Source organism: Carcharodon carcharias, chromosome 4, assembly GCF_017639515.1.
Source record: "Carcharodon carcharias isolate sCarCar2 chromosome 4, sCarCar2.pri, whole genome shotgun sequence".
Taxonomy (NCBI): Eukaryota; Metazoa; Chordata; class Chondrichthyes; order Lamniformes; family Lamnidae; genus Carcharodon; species Carcharodon carcharias.
In genome coordinates this window covers 64,785,354-64,807,373 of record NC_054470.1, presented here as the reverse complement: position 1 = coordinate 64,807,373, position 22,020 = coordinate 64,785,354, and the positions used below count along the sequence as shown (strand labels likewise).

General features: G+C 40.5%; 1 protein-coding gene across 5 annotated transcripts; it reads right to left on the bottom strand.

Moving 5' to 3' along the window:
- Positions 1–1,471: 1,471 nt before the first annotated feature.
- On the bottom strand, positions 1,472–21,774 carry LOC121277121 (mitochondrial nicotinamide adenine dinucleotide transporter SLC25A51-like). 5 transcript variants are annotated; one of them, XM_041186153.1, is made up of 5 exons: positions 21,560–21,774; positions 19,362–19,415; positions 11,256–11,337; positions 6,325–6,482; positions 1,472–3,430 (listed from the first exon to the last, which is right to left on the bottom strand). In XM_041186153.1, the coding sequence occupies exon 5, from the start codon at positions 3,369–3,371 to the stop codon at positions 2,478–2,480; it is 894 nt and encodes a 297-aa protein (XP_041042087.1). In that variant the 5' UTR covers positions 3,372–3,430; positions 6,325–6,482; positions 11,256–11,337; positions 19,362–19,415; positions 21,560–21,774; the 3' UTR covers positions 1,472–2,477. The 5 variants fall into 5 exon arrangements, with proteins under 5 accessions (XP_041042087.1, XP_041042085.1, XP_041042088.1 ...); XM_041186151.1 differs by lacking the exon at positions 11,256–11,337; XM_041186154.1 differs by lacking the exon at positions 19,362–19,415.
- Positions 21,775–22,020: the final 246 nt, after the last annotated feature.

The window sequence follows — 22,020 nt, the reverse complement described above, 5'->3', positions numbered from 1 at the left end:
GCCGTAGCTGAATCATGCTTTAATCTTCTCAAACACCCTTCAATGGGAGATGGAAAAAGAGGATGAAAATTCGGTTTCTTTCAGTTTTTCAAAGACAATTTCTTGCTGTAGGGTCAAAGAAAAAGTTCATTAACCAACAAACAATCCCTCTGACTTATTTCCCTGATACAACCAGCCTCATCTGTTAACAGTGCTGTCTGCTAAGTACTCCTCCCTGAATTGTTGCTTCTAAGCTCAAAGTTCAGTGATTTAATACACTTTCTTCTATGATCCCCATTGTGTTGACATCAAGATTCACTGTTTAGCTTGTACTCAAATATATTGATTCCCAAGTGCTAGAAACTTGAACACTCTACCTTTGTCGCTACCTCTATTTTTTCTACAGTTTAGATATTTAAATCCAGACTTACCATTAATTGTACAATATACCACATTTTCCTATACACTCAACTTTTCAGTGGCTTGGGGCTGCGGAAGAATGTGGCAGAAATAAGGAAATTCCAGGAATTTATGTTTTTCCTGATGCATCACCTGTTTCTTTGTGTTTATTGACATGCCTATTTGAATGTCCATGAACTTTAACGTGTTTTACTACACTGCAGACTCGCATCATCTGGTGCTTCTCCAGTCTATGTAAGGTTTCTAGCTAACAAACCCTTCCGTGCCTCCACTCCTGACCTTTTCCAGTCCCATATTGCAGTTCACACCATCTACTAATCAGATTGAACTAGTTCCATCAGTGATTGAGGTTTCATGGTCTTGAAATCTTATCTCAAACTTCTCTGCCTTACATTTTCTCTAGCTTCAAAAGTCTCTCAAAACCTACCAAATCGACCTCACCTTTAGTGTACAAAAGGTGTACATTATGTGTAAACATGATAGCATACATTTAGTCACTACATATATTTAAAACAATTGTAGTTTGTCTTTTCTCTTGATTAGTGGTAATTTCTTCACTAACAGAAGGCTAAGCCAAAATACACTACTGGAATTCTGTTGGAATTGCACAATTGTTATAAGGATTTGATCTCTAAACAGACCTATAGCTCCCTGGTTAGCAGAAAATGGGGTGACACTCAAAATTTACACAAATGCAGCATTTCAGCTTACCTTTTGGTGTGAAACGCAGAAATAGTACGAGGCTCCCATCTATTTTCCTCCTAAATGATGGACCTGAGCAAGGCTGTATCCGCGGGTGGGTGGGGGGTAGCCTTTGGTTAACATGTGATTTTGCACATTGTATGTCAAACAGAATGAAAAGCAATCACTAAAATTGAAGTACTAAAATCAGCAATTCCCAGGTGGAGTTTTTTTGGGGTGGAGGTGGCGAAGAGGGTTGATGACACTCACCTCCACCATTGAGCTCGACTCTGACATCATCACAAGGCCACGTTTTACCAAAGGTTTGACATTTGTTTAAATTAACACCTTTGAAACAACAGAACAAAAAGTTGAAGATCTGACCAGTGGCCACCAATACCCATATTCATTTTAATATAATTTTCAGCAAAGGTGCAAAAGTTGATTACTTGTTCAAGATAAAAATTAATACATATATATATAATACACACACAGATGAAGGACAAGTAGTTCAGCTTAACTTCTAAGCATTTTTATATTATGCTAGACTGCTTCAAATAATTGAGTGCTCATCAAACTCTGCATTGGAATTCATACTTTTGACATATTTTGCAATTTTTTTACTAATCTAAAAATTAGTTAAAAATTAAAGGCCACTTGAAAACAACTTCAACCAGGATATTGGACTTTGTGTTTGTGAAGTGATAAATGAGGGCAGCAGACAAACTCAAAACAACCAGCTGGAAATGGGGCAAACACATACAGGATATGTTCTAAATTATCACATGGTGACCCAGACATGATGTGAGTACTACAACAATAGCCTAACCTCCATTGATGCACTGCATATAAAAACACTTTAAAAGGCATGTCAAAGCTGTAGAACAAGTTAAGACAACAATATAACAGCATAGAAAGAACAGGTAGACACCAACATACCGTCTTTGAAAAAAAAAAGAATCCACTGCAATTAAAAATAACCCAGGTTGTTTCAGGACCACATAAAGGTTTTAGGTCATAATGGAGGTTTCAAAGTTCTGAAAAAAGACAGCAGGGGGAAAAGGGGAAAAAATTATTTCCGGGGCTAAGAAGGGATAGGAACCATCCTCCTTGAGGTAGGTTTGTTGGAATTATTACTTTAAAACACTTGCTACTCAACCTAGCTCCTGACTTACATCTCCTGCCAATACAAAATGAAACCCAATATCTGCAAAACGATCCCAAACTTGATCCAAAGTACTTTGCAAATGGACACCTGGTCTCTTTTATTCGAAGTTGGGCTTTCCTTCCCTCCCACCCATAGAAGCAAGCTGCTTCAAATTACATTCGACTGATGGAGCTGGAGAGCATAGAGCTTAAAACGTTGCTCTGATTAAAGGCTGGGCTTTGTAAAGTTCTCAGAGCAACTTAAGCAAGATCTCATAGGTTGCATTGATTATGCCCCATGATAAGATTGACCGGTGATAATTGAGGTGTACACCTCTCATTACATGAGACAATTTGCCATCCCTTTCGCTCCAGATTTTCATAAAGACATTTGCAAAGGTGTGAAATTCCCCTCCAATCTGTGACTGCATACGTGCTTTCACTACATTGATTGGATAAAACATTATTCCAAGTATCGAACCCAGAAATCCTCCACAGATGAAGTCATTGAGAACATTCGCACTGTATGTAGTGGCTTCTGGTAGGCACTGCTTGACAGGCCCTCGCAAACCAAAGAACAATGCATTACTAGGTCCATTGCGGAGGAGTATTGGTGCAAGGCCTCTGTAATATTCTCTGATACCATAGGCTCTCAAAACCTTGAAGGCATGGAAGGTATTTCTGAATCGGTTATGATGCCTGTGATCCTGCAGCAAAGCCTGTACCCTCTCGAATGGTGTCAGCACTGCTTCTGCAGTCCCTGCCAATACTGCAGACACACTGCGGTTGAACAGCTCTGGAGCATTAGTTGTTCTCTTCAAGAGACAAGAGAAATCCTCGTACAGGCCAAACATCAATGCTACGGTCGTAGTCTTTTGAAGGAGCGGGGGCAGAATCCCTCGGTAGAGATTGCGAAAGCCATCCTGCTTTAGCTGCCGGATGGCCTCCACTGTTGTTAGCCCATATAGTTGCTGTCGAAACAGCACCTTCTGGATGGGGAAGGTGATGGCAATGTTATTGAAAGCTGCAAAATAGCCACAGACATAATATCTGGCAGGTCCCACACAAGAAATCTGCTCCGTCAATTCTTGTGTAGACCCAGATAAGACAAGGTCCTTTGGTCTGTTTTGTGCTTCAGTATCCATGTGTCTCAAGTGCTTATCCTTCTGGGTCAATCAAAATGTTCTCAATTAGCCACATGGTCCTGTGGACGGTAGTTGGAAAGTTTAGAGATTGCACATATAAAATAAGTTCCATTTATAATATATGGCATAGCAAATATAAAAGTTTTGCACGTATCTTTAAATTTCTATCCAGCCTCTTAAAAAAAAACCTTGAGTTACCCTCATGACCTCCCCAAAGCACTTCGCAAACAATGAATTATTTTTGAAGAGTACTTACTTAGTTTGTAGGCAGAACACAAAAGAACCTATCAGCCTCATCTCAGTAAGGAGATTGTGAGCTCAAGCCCCAGTCCAGAAACTGCAGTACATAAATTAGGCTGACTACTTCGAAGCAGTACTGAGGGAGTGCTGAACTGTCAGCAGTGCATCCTTCCGATGAGACATGAAACTAAGACCATGTTTGACGTCTCAGGAAAATGTAAAAGATTCAATGGCACCATTTGAAGAGGAGATGGCGAGTTCTCTCCAGTGTGCCAGCTAATGTTTATCCCTCAAGCAACATCATGAATCAGATTATCTCATTATCAATTGGCCGCTGCAGTTCCTACATAAAACAGTGACTACACTGCAGAAATATCTTATAAACTGCCGAGTGCTTTGAGATGTCACGAGGATATGAAAGACGCTATATAAATTGGAGTTTGTTCTTCTCCCTATTAGCTATTGTAACTCTTGCATGAACTATAACCACATCATCCAGTTCTTTGAATGTGATTGCCAGCCACAGGCCTGCACTGTGCTTCACTGTTATTTTCCTGCAGAGTTAAGACTCATCCCACCATACAGAAAATAAGCATTCAGCCATGCAAAATTTCTAACCCTCCTCTTCCAATTTCAATGAAAGAAGGTGCTGTGCTTCAACTTCATATTACATGCAAACACTTGAATATTGAGACACGCACATTACACAATAGCCGCAGCTCTGCAGTCTGTTAACCCTCTCATATGGAAGATATGTTGAATCATCTGTTTGCAATTGAGCTTTGAAGGCTTAACCTACTCGCCCTTAGGGTATAGTCCTGCTCTGAAGCACTTTTACTGAAACAGAAGTGGCACCAATCAGCATATCCCTGCCCTTCAACTGGCTGTAAAATGGCAAAAAAACAACTTTCTTTAATAATTTGTTCCTTCATCATCTAACAACTCCTAATGAAAGGGACACAGATATTAGGAGAGAATTGGAACAGGCTCTGTGCAACGCAGATATCCTGCCCTTCTTCGTTAATTGTTTTCAGCAAAGTTAATATTGTAGGAAGAGGAGGTGGTCCAGCATCTATGCAATGTACTCATTAAAATAAAGATTGTTTGCTACAACTTGTGGTTTTAAGCAAAAGTTCTTTACCCAAGCAGTTTACGAGGCATCTACATGGCAGTGAAATAGGGCAGTGATTCCATTACAAGTTAAGTGACCAGAATACATCCTTTGCCTGAGATGCAAGTCAAATTACCAATATCAGGGTCAAAATATCATCCAATAGATAACCCAAGAACCACATTCTTAATCCTTCTTAATCATTCTTAAGTAATAGAAGCTCAACAAAACTGGACCATAGAACAGACCCAGGAAACATGGTGACTTCCATCACCCCATCTCCTCCCTGCTCTTCCCCATCGATCCCTCTGGAATCTCTTCAGCATGAATTGGGTCAGGGAGCTGCCAAAGGTGGTACAGTTGCATTTATAAGTTGCATAAGTTGTGCTCTAGACTTCTAATTATAAAATAGTTAGCCTTTGTGTAATCATGCATTAAACCTTTTCTCTATAATAAAATAGAGAACATAAGGGTACAATAGTTTAACATTTGTCACTGGACTAATAATCCAGAGAACAAGAGGTTAAATCCCACAATGTAGTTTGAGAATTTAAATTAAGTTAAAAATAAAATCTGGAAATAGTAAAAAGAAAATTCAGTAGAAGTGACCCCGTACCCGCAGGATTGCTGTAAAGACCCAACTAACTCATTACTGTCCTTTATGGAAGAAAACCTGCCATCCTTACCTAGTCAGCCCTACATAGGACTCCAGTTACACACCAACATGGCTGACCCTTAATTATAGTAAGCCAGTTGCATTCAGCACAACTAGGAGTAGACAATAAAAAAAGTTGTGACAATAATGTCCACATGCTGATAATTACTCAAATATAACAGAAATAAATGGGTTCTCATAAGTACAGACAGATGTCAGTTAACATTACTCTGGACACAGAGTAAGCCATCAGTTGGTACATGCCGCACAGGCATTGTTACTTACATCGTCAAGTGGTACCAGACAAAGGAAACCCAGTAAGTGTTAGTCTATAGGTGAAATTCATAAACTGCATGTAATAATCAAATGAATCCCAATGCAGCTTCAATCCTCCTCCTGCCGAAGTGCGTATATAAGTGTGCAGCAGTGGTGGGGGTTGGGCATGGTGACAGGAGCCTGGAGGGAAAAAAGTTCTAGGAACATCTTGCATTATATATTGTGTCCTTCAGATGGTAACATTTCACAAAGGGTAACTGTTTAGTAATGTTGGAGAAAAGATATGAATGAGCTACACATTATTTAGTTGGAATTAATGGACTGTACTAATGCAGATTATCTAAAAAGCAGTTGGCCAGTAGCTTGTCATCACATACTTGAGGTCAATACAGATGCCAGCAGAAACCCCTAGTCAGCAGAAGTGAAGACATTCCCAGCAATTTTAATTGCATTTTGATTATTTATTTCTTCCCACTGGTACCACAACTATCAAATGTGTTTTTAAAAAATGCAACTTTAATTTAAAAAGATTCTGAGACTAAACTACAAGATTCTACTTGGAAACTTGGGAAGGAATTACTATACTTTTGCAGTAAGAGCACCAGAACTTGTTCCGGTGCCTTTGGGGCATTGCAGAAAACAAAATCGTCAGGATTCCCAATTGCATTCACCTGCTGGAGAGTACATGGATCAGGGTTTAGATCAGTCGGAGAAAGTCAGATGATGGCAAGGCTGTATTTTACTTTGCCGTCTTCAGGTTGATGAGCTTGCTTACTGTTTGGGCTCCTGGTTGAAAGCCAACCACTTAAATAGGTTTATGTAGAGCAACCTTCAAGAGAAAAGGGCACAAAATGAGACAACAGCGTTAAGGGCAGCCCTTTTCAACTCAAGATTCAAACAGGACATAGTTGCACAGAAGAAAAACAAATTGTCTGGAACTCATGGTACATACTGGCCACATTCTCAAGCTGTAGCTTGGATACTTTTGTGCAAGAGGAATTGAGAACATTCATATTATAACTTTGGCAAAACTCATTTAAAAAATAAAATCTGCTCCATGTCACTTATAATTGTTTCTTTTCTTACCACCGAATTTATTGTATTGCTTCACATCATGAGGGAGAAAGGTTACACCACTATGCCAGGCTTATCCAACCACAAGAAAATGTTTTGTTGAACGTGGAGTAGATGAGGGCAGACTGGGCTTGGCTGCGATATCTCATGTAGTTGAACAGCTCATTATTACATAATTTCTAGGCTCACATTTGAAATGTTAGCAAAACAAGACAGAATACCAAAGAACAATCATGAGCCATAATATCACATCTGCGCTATCAAAAATTACAAGCGTATTACAGTAAGGTCCACTGTATTTTACCTTCTGAAACATCACCCAGAAACTGTTCATAGAAACAAATCATACTCCTGACCAGTGAATGGCCAGTTTGTAAAGTCAATGAATGAAATTAAAAGTGACTGTCCCAGCCAGGTACTCTTAATCATAAGCTACTGTTCTCACCTTGCCAAGTAACAGATTAATCCATATCTATACTGCCATGTGTTTACTGTACTTGAGAATAATATAATGGAAAAGCCTACACCTGGACTCCCAATTACTTGACAGTGAAATTTATCCAAAAACGATATGGGTTGCTAAAATGCACAATTATCCACTTGTGACCAAAGCCTCATTTATCCAAGGCTTTTTCTGCTAACCAGGCTGTGCTTCAAGGCAAGACACAAACATGGACCAGCTCAGATTCTTTGGGCTGACAACCAAATCAGAGATCAGATTAACATGAACCTGGTAACACTGTAAAGAAGATTATCATCCCATTGAATTTACTGAATTATATCTTTTTTATATTTTGAGATGTACCAAGTATCACTTATAAAACTGAATTCCTTCAGTGTGGCAAAAGTATAATAATGTTCATAATTTTTTTTGGTTTATTGTGAAGTAGTTTTATGGAGATAAGTATAGGTAGTTTTGTCTGTGATTTAATTACATTTGGAGTCAAGTAGACTGCAAACTTGAAATCATCAAAAGAAGCTAGGTATAGAAATGTGCTTGACATGCTAACGAATAAACATGGATGCTGGCTTAGCATGTAAGGTGAAGGGAATTTGCATTTTTACATAAATGAAGGGATTGTTTGGATTTCAAAGGGATCCTAGTCTGTTTACAACTAGCCAGATAAGCAAGGCTAAGGAGTGTGTTTATTTTTCCCCAAAGGTTACCAACAACATTGGCAACATGAAAGCTTTTATATTATGAGGAAGATACAGTTTCAATGACAAATAGGTCAATAGAATTTACATATTAAAGAGAGAGAAATATAAAGGAGAATGAAAGGCTATGTAAGGAAGGCCATGTAAGATCTAACAGGAGTGTGTGAAACAGCTTTCAAGAAGCCTCCAGCCATTTGCACATAAATCTGTGTAAAGTGACTGAAGTTGGGAAAAGCCATTTGGAACTCCACTGTCAAGTGAGTACTGTGTTAACTTGCTGGGTTTCTTTTAAATCTAAAATCTATTTTGGACTATTGCCTTAAAGGGGGTGTGTAACTGGAAGTCAAGTCAGTTAGGAATTTTAGGATTTGTTATAATAGTAAATAATTTTAGTCATATGTATGTGCTTGAAATCTTTTATTTTGTTAATAAATATTTTAATTTAATTTTCTAAAAATCTCTAAAGGTTTTGGTGGACTCATTACGTCTGAATTCAGTGCACACATCTCGTAATAAATAAAAATTGCAAAACCATTGTGAAAGTGCGACCAAGTTTCTCTTGTGGATTTGGTCTGCCTGGCACACCGGGGGAGGTTACAATCAGATTAGTCAACAGAAAGTTACATCATGTAATGGAACGGAGAGAGAATTCTACCCCCAAACTAGGGGCCACAAATATAAGATAGTCACCTAATAAATACAAAATGAAATTCAGGAAAACCTTCATTACCCACAGAGAGGTTGGAACATGGAAATCCGGACCACATGGAGTGATTGAAGAGAATAGCACATATGCATTTAAAGCAAAGTTAAATAAACAAATGAGAGAGAAATGAATAAGCAATTAGGAATGGGCAATAAATGCTAGCCTGGCCAGCGATTTCCACATCCTATGATTACAAAAAAATGCTAGATGAAGATGGAAGGAGGCTCATCTGGAGCAGAAACACCATCCCGGACCTGGTAGGCCAAATGGTCTTTTTCTGGGCTGTAAATGCTATGTAATTTGGTTGCTTCCTCTGGTGGACGTGGACTTACTTGTGAAGGCCATTTGAGGAGACCATGTGCCAGTAGTACATGACAAAGCAGTGTGTGCTACCTTTACAACTTCAGTACCTGTCACTTCAATTCAAAAATGTAGTAAGATATAATTTTTTTTTAAAACCAAGCAAATTCCCACGTCCAGGCAGCTTCTATCAAGGATATCTGAATAAAAAGGTGAGGAACTTGGGGATACTTTAATAACTTATGTGCCCATTAACAGACAGACATCGAGGAGTAGGCCACTCAGCCCTTCATTCCTGCTCCGCTATTCAATATCATGACTGATCTACCCCCGATAACCCCCTTGTTAATCAAGAATCTATCTAGCTCTGCTCCAGCTGTAGTCTTATCAGTGCCCTGTACAACTGAAGCATAACCTCCCTACTTTTGTATTCAATTCCCCTTGCAATACATGTTAACATTTTATTAGCTTTCCTGATTACTTGCTGTACCTGCATACTAAACTTTTGCAATTCACAGGCTAGGACACAGAGATCCCTGAATCGCAGCTCTGGAATCTCTCACCGTTTAGGTAATAAACTTTTTTATTCTTGCCCAAATAGACAATTTCATACTTGCCTACATTATACTCCATTTGCCAGATCTTTGCCCACTCACTTAACCTGTCATTTTGTAGCCTCCTTATGTCCTCTTCACAACTTGTTTTCCCACCTTTGGGTTGTCAGAAAATTTAGCAACCATACCATTGGTCCCTTCATCCAAGTCATTTATATAAATTGCAGAAAGTTAAGACCCCAGCACTGATCCCTATGACACACTACTCGTTGCATCCCAACCAGAAAAAGACCCATTCACAGCTACCGTCTGTTTCCTGTTAGCTAGGCAATCTTCTATCTGTACCAATAAACTAGCCCCAACACCATGAGCTTTTATTTTCTGCAATTACCTTTAATCTGGCACCTTACCAAATGTCTTCTGGAAATCTAAGTACACCCATCGGTTCCCCTTTATCCACAGCACATCTGACTCCTTCAAAGAACTCCAATAAATTGGTTAAACATGATTTCCCTTTCACAAAGCCATGTTGACTCTGCCTTATTGCCCTTAAACTTTTCTAAGTGCCCTGCAATAACATCTTTAATAATAGCTTCTAACATTTTCCCGATGAAAGATGTTAAGCTAAATGGCCTGTGGTTTCCTGCTTTCTGTCTCCCTCTCTTCTGGAATAAAGGAGCTACATTTGCTATTTTCCAATCTAATGGAACCTTCCCCAAATCTAGGAAATTTTGGAAAAACCAACACATCAACTATTTCACTAGCCACTTCTGTCCACATCTTCCCAAATTTGATCCCTTGCCCCCACTATTGACCTGAAGGCCTCTCCACTTCCCTAGTTCTGAAGCTCACTAGAACATCAATCGCTTCAGGTGTAAACTGTCCCAATGGTACAGCCCCACTTTCCCCAGTTCTGGTGCCAGTAACCCACAAACAAGAACCCGCTTCTACACCAGTCTTTGAGCCACACGTGCATTTCTCTATTCTTATTTGCCCTAGGCCAATTTGCACATGACTCAGGTAATAGTCCAGAGATTATTAGAGGCTCTGCTTCTTAATTTGGTGCCTAGCTCCTCATACTACCCATGTAAAACCTCCTTCCTTGTCCCTCCTATCTTGTTGGCACTTACATGGGCCAAGATAACTGCATCCTCCACCTCCCAATGTAAATTCCTCTCCATCCCCAAGCAAGTGTCCTGAATCCTGGAACTGGGCAGGCAATACAGCAGTCTGAACTCTTGCTCTTTGCTACAGAGAACAGTGCCAATCCCCCTCACTACACTGTCCCCTAACACCACTACATTCCTTTTTGCTCCCCCCACTTGAATGCCTTCCTGTACCACAGTGGCTTAACAGCTAGCTCATTCACCGTGCAGCCTCCACTCCCATCCAAACAAGCTGAGAGAACCTCAAACTTGGTGAACAATTGCAGAGGCCAACATTCCTGCCCTCTGGGTCCCCTTACCTGCCTCATTCACAGTCATAACCGCTTGTTCCTGACCACCTTCCAAATCAGAACACCCTATACTAAGGGGTGTGACCACCTCCTGGTACAAAGCATCCAAGTTACTCTCCCCGTTCCTGATGAGTCTGCAGATCAGCCTCCAGCCCAATGACTGAGCCAAAGCTCCTTGACTGCAATTTACTGCAGATGCCTTTGCACTGGATCACACTGGCTTCCAGGAACTCCCATATATTGCAGCCATGACACATCACCTGTCCAACCATCCTTGTGCTTTAATTGCTTGATTATTTTCTTCATTTATTTATTTTTATAAATAAATTTTATAAAGAATTTTATAAACCTTACCACAAATTTCTGTACTATTTTGAACTTTAGGAACAGAATAGACACATCCATTCACCAGGTATCAAACAGCTAGCTTCTTCCCCTGTAGTAGAGCAAAAAAAAACAAGTGGGTACCTCCCTCCCCTCCTCACCAAACTCCCTCAGCTCATTAAACTCTGCTAAAGTCACATTGAGAATGTCTGACTTTATAAGTTCTGAAACAAGTGGACTGAACCCAGGTATAGAACAATAAACATGCAGTCATATAATAAAACATATAGGTACAGAAAGTGAAACTTTTACATTCATTTCCTAATCTGAAATTTTTCAAAACTAAGATTCATAGATTTTTGTTGTGCAACTGTATCAAGGGATATGAAACAAATGCAGGTAAAGGGAATTGAGGTACAAGTCAGCCATTATCTAAAAGGATGAAGGCTGAATGGCCTAATCCTATTTCATGACTTATAACTTTCTTTCCATTAACATGATGTATATTATTGCCAGAGGAGACTATGCTGACCATTTCCTGAAACCAGTAGGTGCCTTAAAGCATCAGTGTGTGTTCTATTTTTGGCTTGAAAACCAAAACATTTTGCAATCCAAACACAGGTGTTTTCAAATAACTTGAAACCTGAAGTAAGGTTTAAGCAATAGCTGGAGAAGCACAGGTATTAAAGTCTGATCTGAATGTCGGTAAATATAAGCAATCAGTCCAACCGGAAAAGCAATTAGCATTCTGAAAACCAATGGAAATTACATTCTAGGATTGCTTGGGCAGGAGTATAACAGCACCAACTTGCAATAATCTAAGCCTTTAGTGTAGAAAAAAGTGTCCCAAATTGCTTCATGGAGCCATGACCAAGGAGCACATATTAGGATGGTTGACCAAAAGCTTGTTCAACAATGTAGGTTTTAAGCAGGGCTTTGAAGGAGGGTGGATGTGGAAGCACTTAGGGGCTTAAGGAGGGAATTCAAGGCCTCGGGGCCAAGACAATTGAAGGTAAGGCTGTCAATGGTTGAGGGATGGGTTTGCAGAAGAAGCCAGAATTAGAGCAATTTAAAGTTAAACATATCTACAGGAAACCTGGATTTTTGAAGTAATTTAGTCGCCCATTTCTTTAGGACTGGTCAATCTGAATTCATCACCTCTGATTTTATGTTACAAATGCAAATTGGACAGTTAGCCATATCAGCTTTTTCTTGATCAATACACTCATGAAATGCATTAATATAGAGGCTGACACCAGGGAATTACAACATTTCAGTAAAATGCTTTGGTGGGTTTTTTAAAAGCCACTTGCAGGGAACACAGAGTACTAGAACCATCAGTCCTGCTTAATGTGGGAGTTTCCAAGATTCAAACCCTGCCATTTATTTTACAGTACTGTTTCCAGTATATCTCTGACCCATTCTGATCAGCAGGCAAATACTACAAGTGAAGCAAACAAAGCAAAAATCAATGGGATAGATTGCAAACTATATTAGTCACACAAAACACCAGTCAAAATTAAGCTTCTAGATTCCTGCACTGATCATTTGGAAAGGTGACGTCTGTTATCATGCAAGGATATGAGCAGTCTAATGATTGCCAAAGTTGTTTACTTATTAAGAAAATAGAAAATAGTAAAGAGCCAGAGGACTGGAGAACAGTTTATGTTAATATTCCTACATGTAAAAAGGGAGATAGAACAAATCCAGAGAACTATAGACCAATTAGCTTGTCAGTGGTTTACTCAAAGATGTAATAGAGAAACATTCAGAAACTGAAAATAAAACAAACAATAGTCAACAAGGGTTCCAAAAGGAAGATCATGCTTGAAGTGAAAAAAAGTAGACAAGGGTAATACACGCAGTAAATGTAATATACTTCGATTTTCAAAAGGCCTCAACAAGATACTACATAATATACTCATGATTAAATTCAGAGCAGGCAGAGTCAGGGACAAGTAGCAGAGTAGGGGAAAGTGGGAAGTGGTGTTCCATAAGGATCGGTGCTGGGGCCACAGCTGTTTGCTATTAACATGAATGATTTGGACTCAGGAATGGGAAGTAAAATATGAAAATGTGGATGACAACAAATTTACAGGGAGGTAATAATTGAGCAGACTGTGTCAAAATACAAGACAATAATTTTTTTTAATGGGCATGTAAACGGCAAACAAATTTTAACATAGCTAAGTGTTAGCCGGTGCATTTTCGTATGAGAGATAAAGAATCTATACCCCTTGGAAAATTAAGAATCTCTGTGGGATAGAAAGGCAAAGGAATCTTGGGTACAGATTCACAAATTAAAAGTAGCAGTGCACGTTAACAAGACCATAAAAATGTAAACAAAGTACTCAGGTTCAATTAGAGAAATAAAATTGAAAAGCAGGAAAGTTATGTTCAACTTGTATAGAATCTTGGTTAGGCCACACAGAGTACTGCGTACAGTTTTGATCTCCACATTACCAAAAGGACATAGAAAACCCAGAGGAGATGCAAATTAGATTTACGACATTACCACAGTTGAGAGCTTAAACGTATCAGGAAAGACTGAACTGGCTGGGGGTCTTTCTCTATAAAAGAGAAGGTTGGTGGATGATCTGAAAGAGGTTTTTTTTAAATTATAAAGAGGCTTGATAGGATAGACATGGAACAGATGTTTTCACTTGTAGCAGAAACCAAACTAGGGGCCACAAATGAAGTCACTAGTAAATTCAATAAAGAATTCAAAACTAGTCAGAATCTGGAACTTGCTACCATGGAGTAGTTGAAGTGAATATTATTGATGTATTTAAGGGGAAGCTAAATAGATACATGAGGGAGAAAGGAATAGAAGGAAATGCAGTTAGATGAAGTGGGGTAGGAGACAACTAGTATGGAGCATGAACCAATGTAGACCAGTTGGGCTGAATATCCTGTATCTGTGCTGCAAATTCTATGTAAAAAAAATGCATATGCCACCATCTAGTGACAAAGCTCAGCAACTGCTGGATACTGCTATTCACCACACAGAAAAATGGGTAGGGGCAATCGTAATGTTGTTTCAACTTTTGTGAACTATTTATACTGTAAGAGTTTTTTTTTTAATTTTGACTAGAACCTTTTTTAAAAAAAAGTAATGGAATGAAATGGCTTCCAAAAGTCACTTTGACCTTATAGGTTAGCACCATGGTTCTGTCAGAAACTGGATTGTGACTGATGATCAGTGTTCAGCAAAGTAGTGAATGCTACAAGTATATCGGTGCATTGTTAATGGAGCTTTCTAATTTAACTAACAGAAATACCTGCACTGTTACCACCTAGTCGCTGTTTCATAAAGTGATGCATTACATATTTGAGACCTCAGTTTTTGAATACAACTTAATAATCATAAATCTTGAACAGAACAGCAAATCTGTAAAATTTACTGAGCAAATTCATGCCTGGTCCATATTGCTCCCAAATCCAGTAACTCATGCTGTGTATGTCTCATGTTGTGGGAGAAAGGAAGTCAGTAAAAATTAGGAAAAGCCTCTTAAAGCCATGCCTTATATTTTGTAGCCTGTTGCTGTTCATCTTGTAGGACAGCTTTGAGAGCCTCAGAAGAGCATGTCCAACGAATGCTCACAGCCATCCAGAATGGCCATTCTTCACAACTGTTGATAGGCTATTCAGAAGTGAACAGACCTTCACAATTTCACGTGCACATTTTTCAGACATTTCCACCAAAGACAATCAGAAGTAGGAATAGTACCATATTCCCCACCCCCTTTGCTTCCCCAACTCAACAGACCTCATTGTAGTCTGCTTAGATTAGCTAAGCAGAGAAAAGGACTTTTCACTGTGCGGCTCAGTATCACACCAAGTACAGCATTTACTGAGTCATCAGCAAACTCTGGGATAGTTTTTAAATAATAAAACTTACTAAATGTCAGAATTGACGCAAACCTATCACATAATAACCTGTAGTTTGATAAAAACAGAGTGAATAATGCATCAGGTAAGAGAAATATTGACAAGCCAAGAATCTCACAAGTGTGCGAAACATAAAATATGTGAATCACAAGTGTATAGAGACATTATTGTGTTATGTCAGCTTTGTTAGAGCAATTAAAGAATCTCATTGACCCATGCCCTTCTTGTGGCTATTTGTTTAAAATGCTTATTCTTCACTTATAGATGCAATGATGGTTTCTGTCTCAACTATGATCCTTGACTTCTCCAATGACTAAGCAACTTCAGTGCTCTTTTCTTTTGCTATAATGTCATGTCACTTATGGAATATTTTGGCAGATAGAGATCTTAGAAGACTGCGAGCTGATCATGATGTACTCATCTGTTCCAGGAAGTAAACTGTGTTTCCTGCTAAAAATGGGAGCACAGACAAGTAATCAAAACCAACTGAAATCTAATTGCATTGGACAGTATTGATTAGTACAGCATTTGGGAGGTTGTCTTTCAAGGCTAAGAAAAACTCGGCACCTGATCTGACCCCAGGCATAAATACGCTAGCAGACTCACTTCACAGGTTTTCAAATTGGGGTCTGCAAGTTAAGCAATTCCTATCAAATAAAGTTAGCCATAAAGCACGTCATGAGTATAGCATCTCAGAAGCTCTATAATTTTTTCCCATACTTACTGACTTTACAAGAATAGTATTTCTACTGCTTATTCCAATAAAAATTGCAATGCTTTTCTTTTCCTCGGAGTGCATCAATTTTTGTAGAAAACTACTGACGCCTATCCTGCTTTAAGGAAACAACAGATAAGCCCAACCTATACACAATAAACCTGCATCTGGATATAGCTCCTCCAAGCAAGAATAGGTTAGCAAGGTATGGCCATAGAATCATAGAAATTTACAGCATAGATAGAGGCCATTTAGCCCATAGCAAGTGTTGGCCAAAATAGCTGCCCAGCCAAATTCCATTTTCTAGGTGCTCCAAGTTTGAAGATTCCTGAGCCATTGCGGACACTATTAAGTCTGGAGACAGACAAAACCCAGCCACCTACTGGGGCACCATATACCAGCTCAGTGCCGGCAGGAGGATACAGATCAGATAGAGATGGTGTGATGAATCTAGCTGGGGACTGGAGATGACATTGACCCAACAGAGCCCCATCTCAAGCAGCTTTCAATGAAGTATCACAGCCAAAACACAGAATTGGCAGCAAAGTACTTACCATTACAAGCATGAATTTGGCACACCAAAAATAAAGTTTAATAGCCCAGGGTAGGCAATAAGTTATGACAAATCTGCAAACTTCTGTTTACTGATTTTTGCCTACCTTTCAGGAAGGTTAAGTAAAAGAGGCAAATAAAAAGTGGAACACAGAATCCAAATGGCCCAACGGGGTCACTGGTGAGAAAGTGAACTGCATAACTCCACAGCTCTCATTTAAATACTAACAGGCAAAAATGATGGGATGCACATACAAACTACCATCCTCTTACAAGAGATGAGGTGGTATAGCTGCTATTTCCCTATAGACTTTCATATAAAATACAGTTTGGCTTCTGTGCATTCCTCCTCCAGTATGACTTGCAAAGAACTAAAACTAATCAGCAAAGCTGATAAATTTGAGAGAAATCCCATTATTTCTTGGTGGTTTATTTTTGGGTCATTAAGGTCAGTGCCAGACAGGCAGCCTATCCCCATTAGGGGGCTATTCATGTGTATTTCAATTGGACTTTTGCACACAGATGTTCTACAAAAAAGCAGCTGACCCAAAAGATTAGACTGCCACAGAACAGGTGTGAAAACTACAGCAGCATTACTGAGTGGTATTTTGCAGATGATCATAATCCCAAGCAATATCTTGATCCATGGGCATTGTAAGGAATGCTACAACATACACACAAAATTAATGGACAGTGTCTGTGACACTCCATGCAGAACAAACACAATGTCAATCGCACCATCTGAAGAGGCCATATGTGGAATCAGTGACTTTTTGGAGAAATTGCCCTATTGTTTGTGTGCATGGAACAGCTGTCATGTTTGACTATAATACACATTGCATGTGATACTGGGACATTTCTAACATTACAAGTATGCAAACTAAAATTGTAAGCTTTCTTTATGATTCAGTCTGGCAGATATTAGCACTTTTTCTTAAATGTCTCTTATGCTCATGCAAGGTTGAAAAGGTTACAAGATAGGGAGGGGTCAAGCCATAAAGGGATTTAAACAAAAGGATGATCATTTTAAATTTGAGGCATTGGGAGACCTCAAGTTTCTGAAGAAGGGTGGAAGGCAAGGCAGAAGAGCATTTGGATAGCCAAGTACAGAACTGAGAAAGCCATGAACAAGGGTTTCAGCAGCTGATGGGCTAAGGGACTCAAAGACCTTATATAAACTATTAAGTTTGCTCCTCTTCAGCTTCTAAAAGACTTCCAACCAGGAACTGTTTTTTTTTTTAAACAGAGCAATAGATCAGTAGTCTATGGAAACAAATACTTCATGCTGAAAAGCCAAAGTTATTCAGCACAGCTTCCTTAGCTGGCAGATCCATACTGGCTCCTCCTAAATGAGCATGCCTCTATTAACATAAATGCCACAATTCTCAAAACATGATGTACTACATTTGAGGAGGTAAAGCCAGTGGCACCAACAAAAAATGCTTCCTGTTGTGAATTTTCAGGAAATCTACATAATGTAAAGTGAATTGGTCAGAAGACAAATGAAAAACTGAAACTTTGCTACAGAGATTAGTCTGGGTCTAAGTTATTTAACTACTGACTTCGGAAGCCAGAGGAACTGCCTTACAGATGGACTAAAAGCAACTTTAAAAAACGCCACCATTTTGGGAGTCTCAGTACAGCTTTGACACTTTTCCTGCTAGCATATAGGCACATAAAATGTTCATAATCTATTTTGTTAAGTGTGCCAATATTACATGCCTCCATAATGAGTGGACTGATCGCATATCCACTTCTATTTAGCTCAGTGTTCTCAGATGTTTCTGGATTGTGGTTTATTAAAAAAAATTGTATGGGTCTGTTGCTCCTGATCTGTTTTAAAAAAGTGTTTCACTACAGCTTTAAAAATATCATTTACCTTATAGACAAGCACAGCCTAAAATGTGATGTATCAGTAGCTATTCATGAAATAATTAACAATTTCAATAATTTGCATTTAGACAGTGTCTTTAATGTACTAAAAACATCCTATGATACTTCACACCGACACACAAGGAAACATTAGGGCAATAAACAAAAGCTTACTCAAAGAGGTTGGTTTTGAGAGTGTCTGAGAGGGAGGGAGAGAGATAGAGAAGTGGAGAAGTTTATGGAGGGAATTCCAGATCTTAGGCAGCTGAAGACATAAAGCCAATAATGGAACAATTAAAACTGGGGATGGTCAAGAGACCAGAATTGGAGGAAGGCAGAGATCCCGGAGGGTTGCAGAGGCGAAGAGGTACAAAGTTAGGGAGGGATGAGGCCGGGGTGGGACATGAAAACAAAGATGATTATTTTAAAACGAAGTCTGGATCAGGAGCCAGTGTAGGCTGGCAAGCACCAAGGCGCAGAAGTTGGTGCGAGTTAGGATATAGACACCAACGTTTTGGATGATCACAAGTTTATGGAGGGTGGGAGACAGGAAATCAGGAAAGCATTGGAATGTCAAATCTAGAGTGAATAAGGGCATAGATGAAGGATATAGCAGATGAGCTGAGGTAGGGGTGGAGACAGGTAACGTTACAGAGGCGGAGCCAACTGTCCTGGCGAAGCAGCAAATATTGGGTCAGTACCTCTTCAGAGGATCAAATAGAACACTATGGTTATGAGGCGGCTGCTGCAGCTCCATAAGGACAAGCAATGGAGTTAATTGTAGGAACCAATGACTTTGGCTTGGCTTTGGTTTTGTGTTTAGTTGGAGGAAATTTCTGCTCATCCAATAAGCAAAGTGATAAATCAGAAGCTGAGCAGGGGACAAGAGGGGAAGGCAGAGTTTGGTGGCGCCAGTGTACACATGGAAGCTAACATGTTTTTGGATGATGTAACTGGAGGACATAGATGAGAAATGGGAGGGGACCAAGGATAGACGCTTGAGCACTCCAGAGCTAACGGTGTGGGAGCAAGAAGCCTTTACAGGTGCTTCTCTAGATATGACTGGATAGGCAGGAATGGAACCAGACAAAGGCAGTCACACTCACCTGGACTACAGAGAATAGGCATTGGAGAGGATGGCATGACCAATCATTCAAAGGCTAGACAGGTGGAGAAGAATGAGGGAGAATAGATTACAAGAGTTACATTGAATACAATTTGCGATTTTGATTATAGATTATTTCAGTGTTGTGGCTGACAGAAACCTGATTGGAGGAATTCAAACATGAAGCGTGGGAAAGGTGAGCATGTATTTGGGAGGCAGCAAAAAGTGCAAGGAATTTGGAGCCCAAAGGAATGTTGGAATTGGGGCGGTAGTTTGCAACAATTGAAAAGGGGTCAAAGATGGGTCCTTTTGATGTGGAATGATGACAGCAGATTTGAGGGAGATGATTGCGGGATTAAAGTGCCAGTTTTTCCAAATTACCCAAAGTACAACATTCCTAACTTTACAGCCATCTGAAAGCAGTCCCAGACTACATTTTTAAATAATAGAATTTACAAACATGTAGGTCAAGTTTCAAGAAGAGCTTTCCTGCGTAAGCAATGTATCATTAATGAAAGGAGGCCAAGGAATTTTCAACACAACTAAGGAAGACTTCGTGGTACTGAAGAACAATTCTGCATTTCAGGGAATTAATGGAAAACAAAATGGGAATCAGGTTTAGAACCAGAGGTTTACAACATGGCCAGTCTGGTTATGTCTTCTTAGGCTATATACTCAATCTAAAATTAATCCCACTATTTCCCAGCAGAGCTGTATCAATCCCAAATTAATCCCTCTGAACCACACCCTCCCCAAAGACCTGTGCCAACACCAAATTAATCCCTCTGAACCACACCCTCCCCAAAGACCTGTGCCAACACCAAATTAAACCCTCTGAACCACACCCTCCCCAAAGACCTGTGCCAACGCCAAATTAATCCCTCTGAACCATCCCCTCCCAAATTAATCCGAGTCACTCCCCCCAATAGACCTGTATCAACCCCAAATTAATACCTCTGAACCGCTCCCTCTCAACAGACCTGTATCAACCCCAAATTAATCCCTCTGAACCACCCCCTTCCAACAGACATGTATCAACCCCAAATTAATCCGAGCCATTCCACCAGACCTGTATCAACCCCTAATTAATCCCTCTGAACTGCTCCCTCCCAACAGACCTGTATCAACCCCAAATTAATCCCCCGAACCGTTCCCTCCCAACAGACCTGTATCAACCCCAAATTAATCGCCCTGAACCGCTCCCTCTCAACAGACCTGTATCAACCCCTAATTAATCCCTCTGAACCACACCCTCCCCAAAGACCTGTGCTAACGCCAAACTAATCCCTCTGAACCACACCCTCCCAACAGACCTATATCAACCCCAAATTAATCCCTCTGAACCGCTCCCTCCCAACAGACCTGTATCAACCCCAAATTAATCACCCTGAACCGCTCCCTCTCAACAGACCTGTATCAACCCTAAATTAAGCCCTCTGAACCGCTCCCTCTCAACAGACCTGTATCAACCCCAAATTAATCCCTCTGAACCGCTCCCTCCCAACAGACCTGTATCAACTCCAAATTAATCCCTCTGAACCGCTCCCTCCCAACAGACCTGTATCAACCCCAAATTAATCCCCCTGAACCGCTCCCTCCCAACAGACCTGTATCAACCCCAAATTAATCCCCCTGAACCGCTCCCTCCCAAAAGACCTGTATCAACCCCAAATTAATCCCCCTGAACCGCTCCCTCCCAACAGACCTGTATCAACCCCAAATTAAACCCCCTGAACCGCTCCCTCCCAACAGACCTGTATCAACCCCAAATTAATCCCCCTGAACCACTCCCTCCCAACAGACCTGTATCAACCCCAAATTAATCCCCCTGAACCGCTCCCTCCCAACAGACCTGTATCAACCCCAAATTAATCCCCCTGAACCGCTCCCTCCCAACAGACCTGTATCAACCCCAAATTAATCCCTCTGAACCACTCTCGCCCCATCCCTACTTTGTGCCCTTCTCCGCAGGGACTTAAGCCTGAGGATAACGTGTGACCTGACCCCTCTCCCAGGAGCTTTCCCTGGAATAGCTCTCACCCGCTCGCCAGGCCCTGCCACTCCACCGCGCTGCGCTCTCAGCCAACTACACCCCCAACCGATAAGCCATCTCCCCTGACCCATGAGGGCCTACCGACCATCCCCACTCCCTTCCCAGACTCTATCTCCATTGAATCCGAAGGAACCGCCACTCATTACCTCCGTCTCCTTGACCCACCGTTTCCACCGCAACCTCTCCACCCACACGTCCCGCTGTGCCCCGCCCCTGTCTACGGCAATCGGTGACGTCGACGGGAGAGGGGCGTCGTATAGTCACGTGAGCGGCCTTGGTCACTCGACCCGGAAGTTGCTATGTAGAGCGGGAGCAGTGTCAGTGTGTTTAGCGTTGCCAATCGTCCAGGAATTGAAGATCAGTCTCTAGGACACTGCTGTGTGTAACTCTAGAGAAATTTCATCGGGACATTGAAAAAGATATTTTGGGCCAGCAGGTCAGGCAACTTCTGATTGGACAACTTTTTGAGGTTTCATCACGTGACGTTATTCTACCTACTTCCTCCTTTGTGTGTGTGTGTGTGTGAGTCCCTTTCCCCTCCAGGGGAGGACAAACACTGCAAGGGAATACACGATGAATGGAAGGACCCTAGGAAGTACAGAGGATC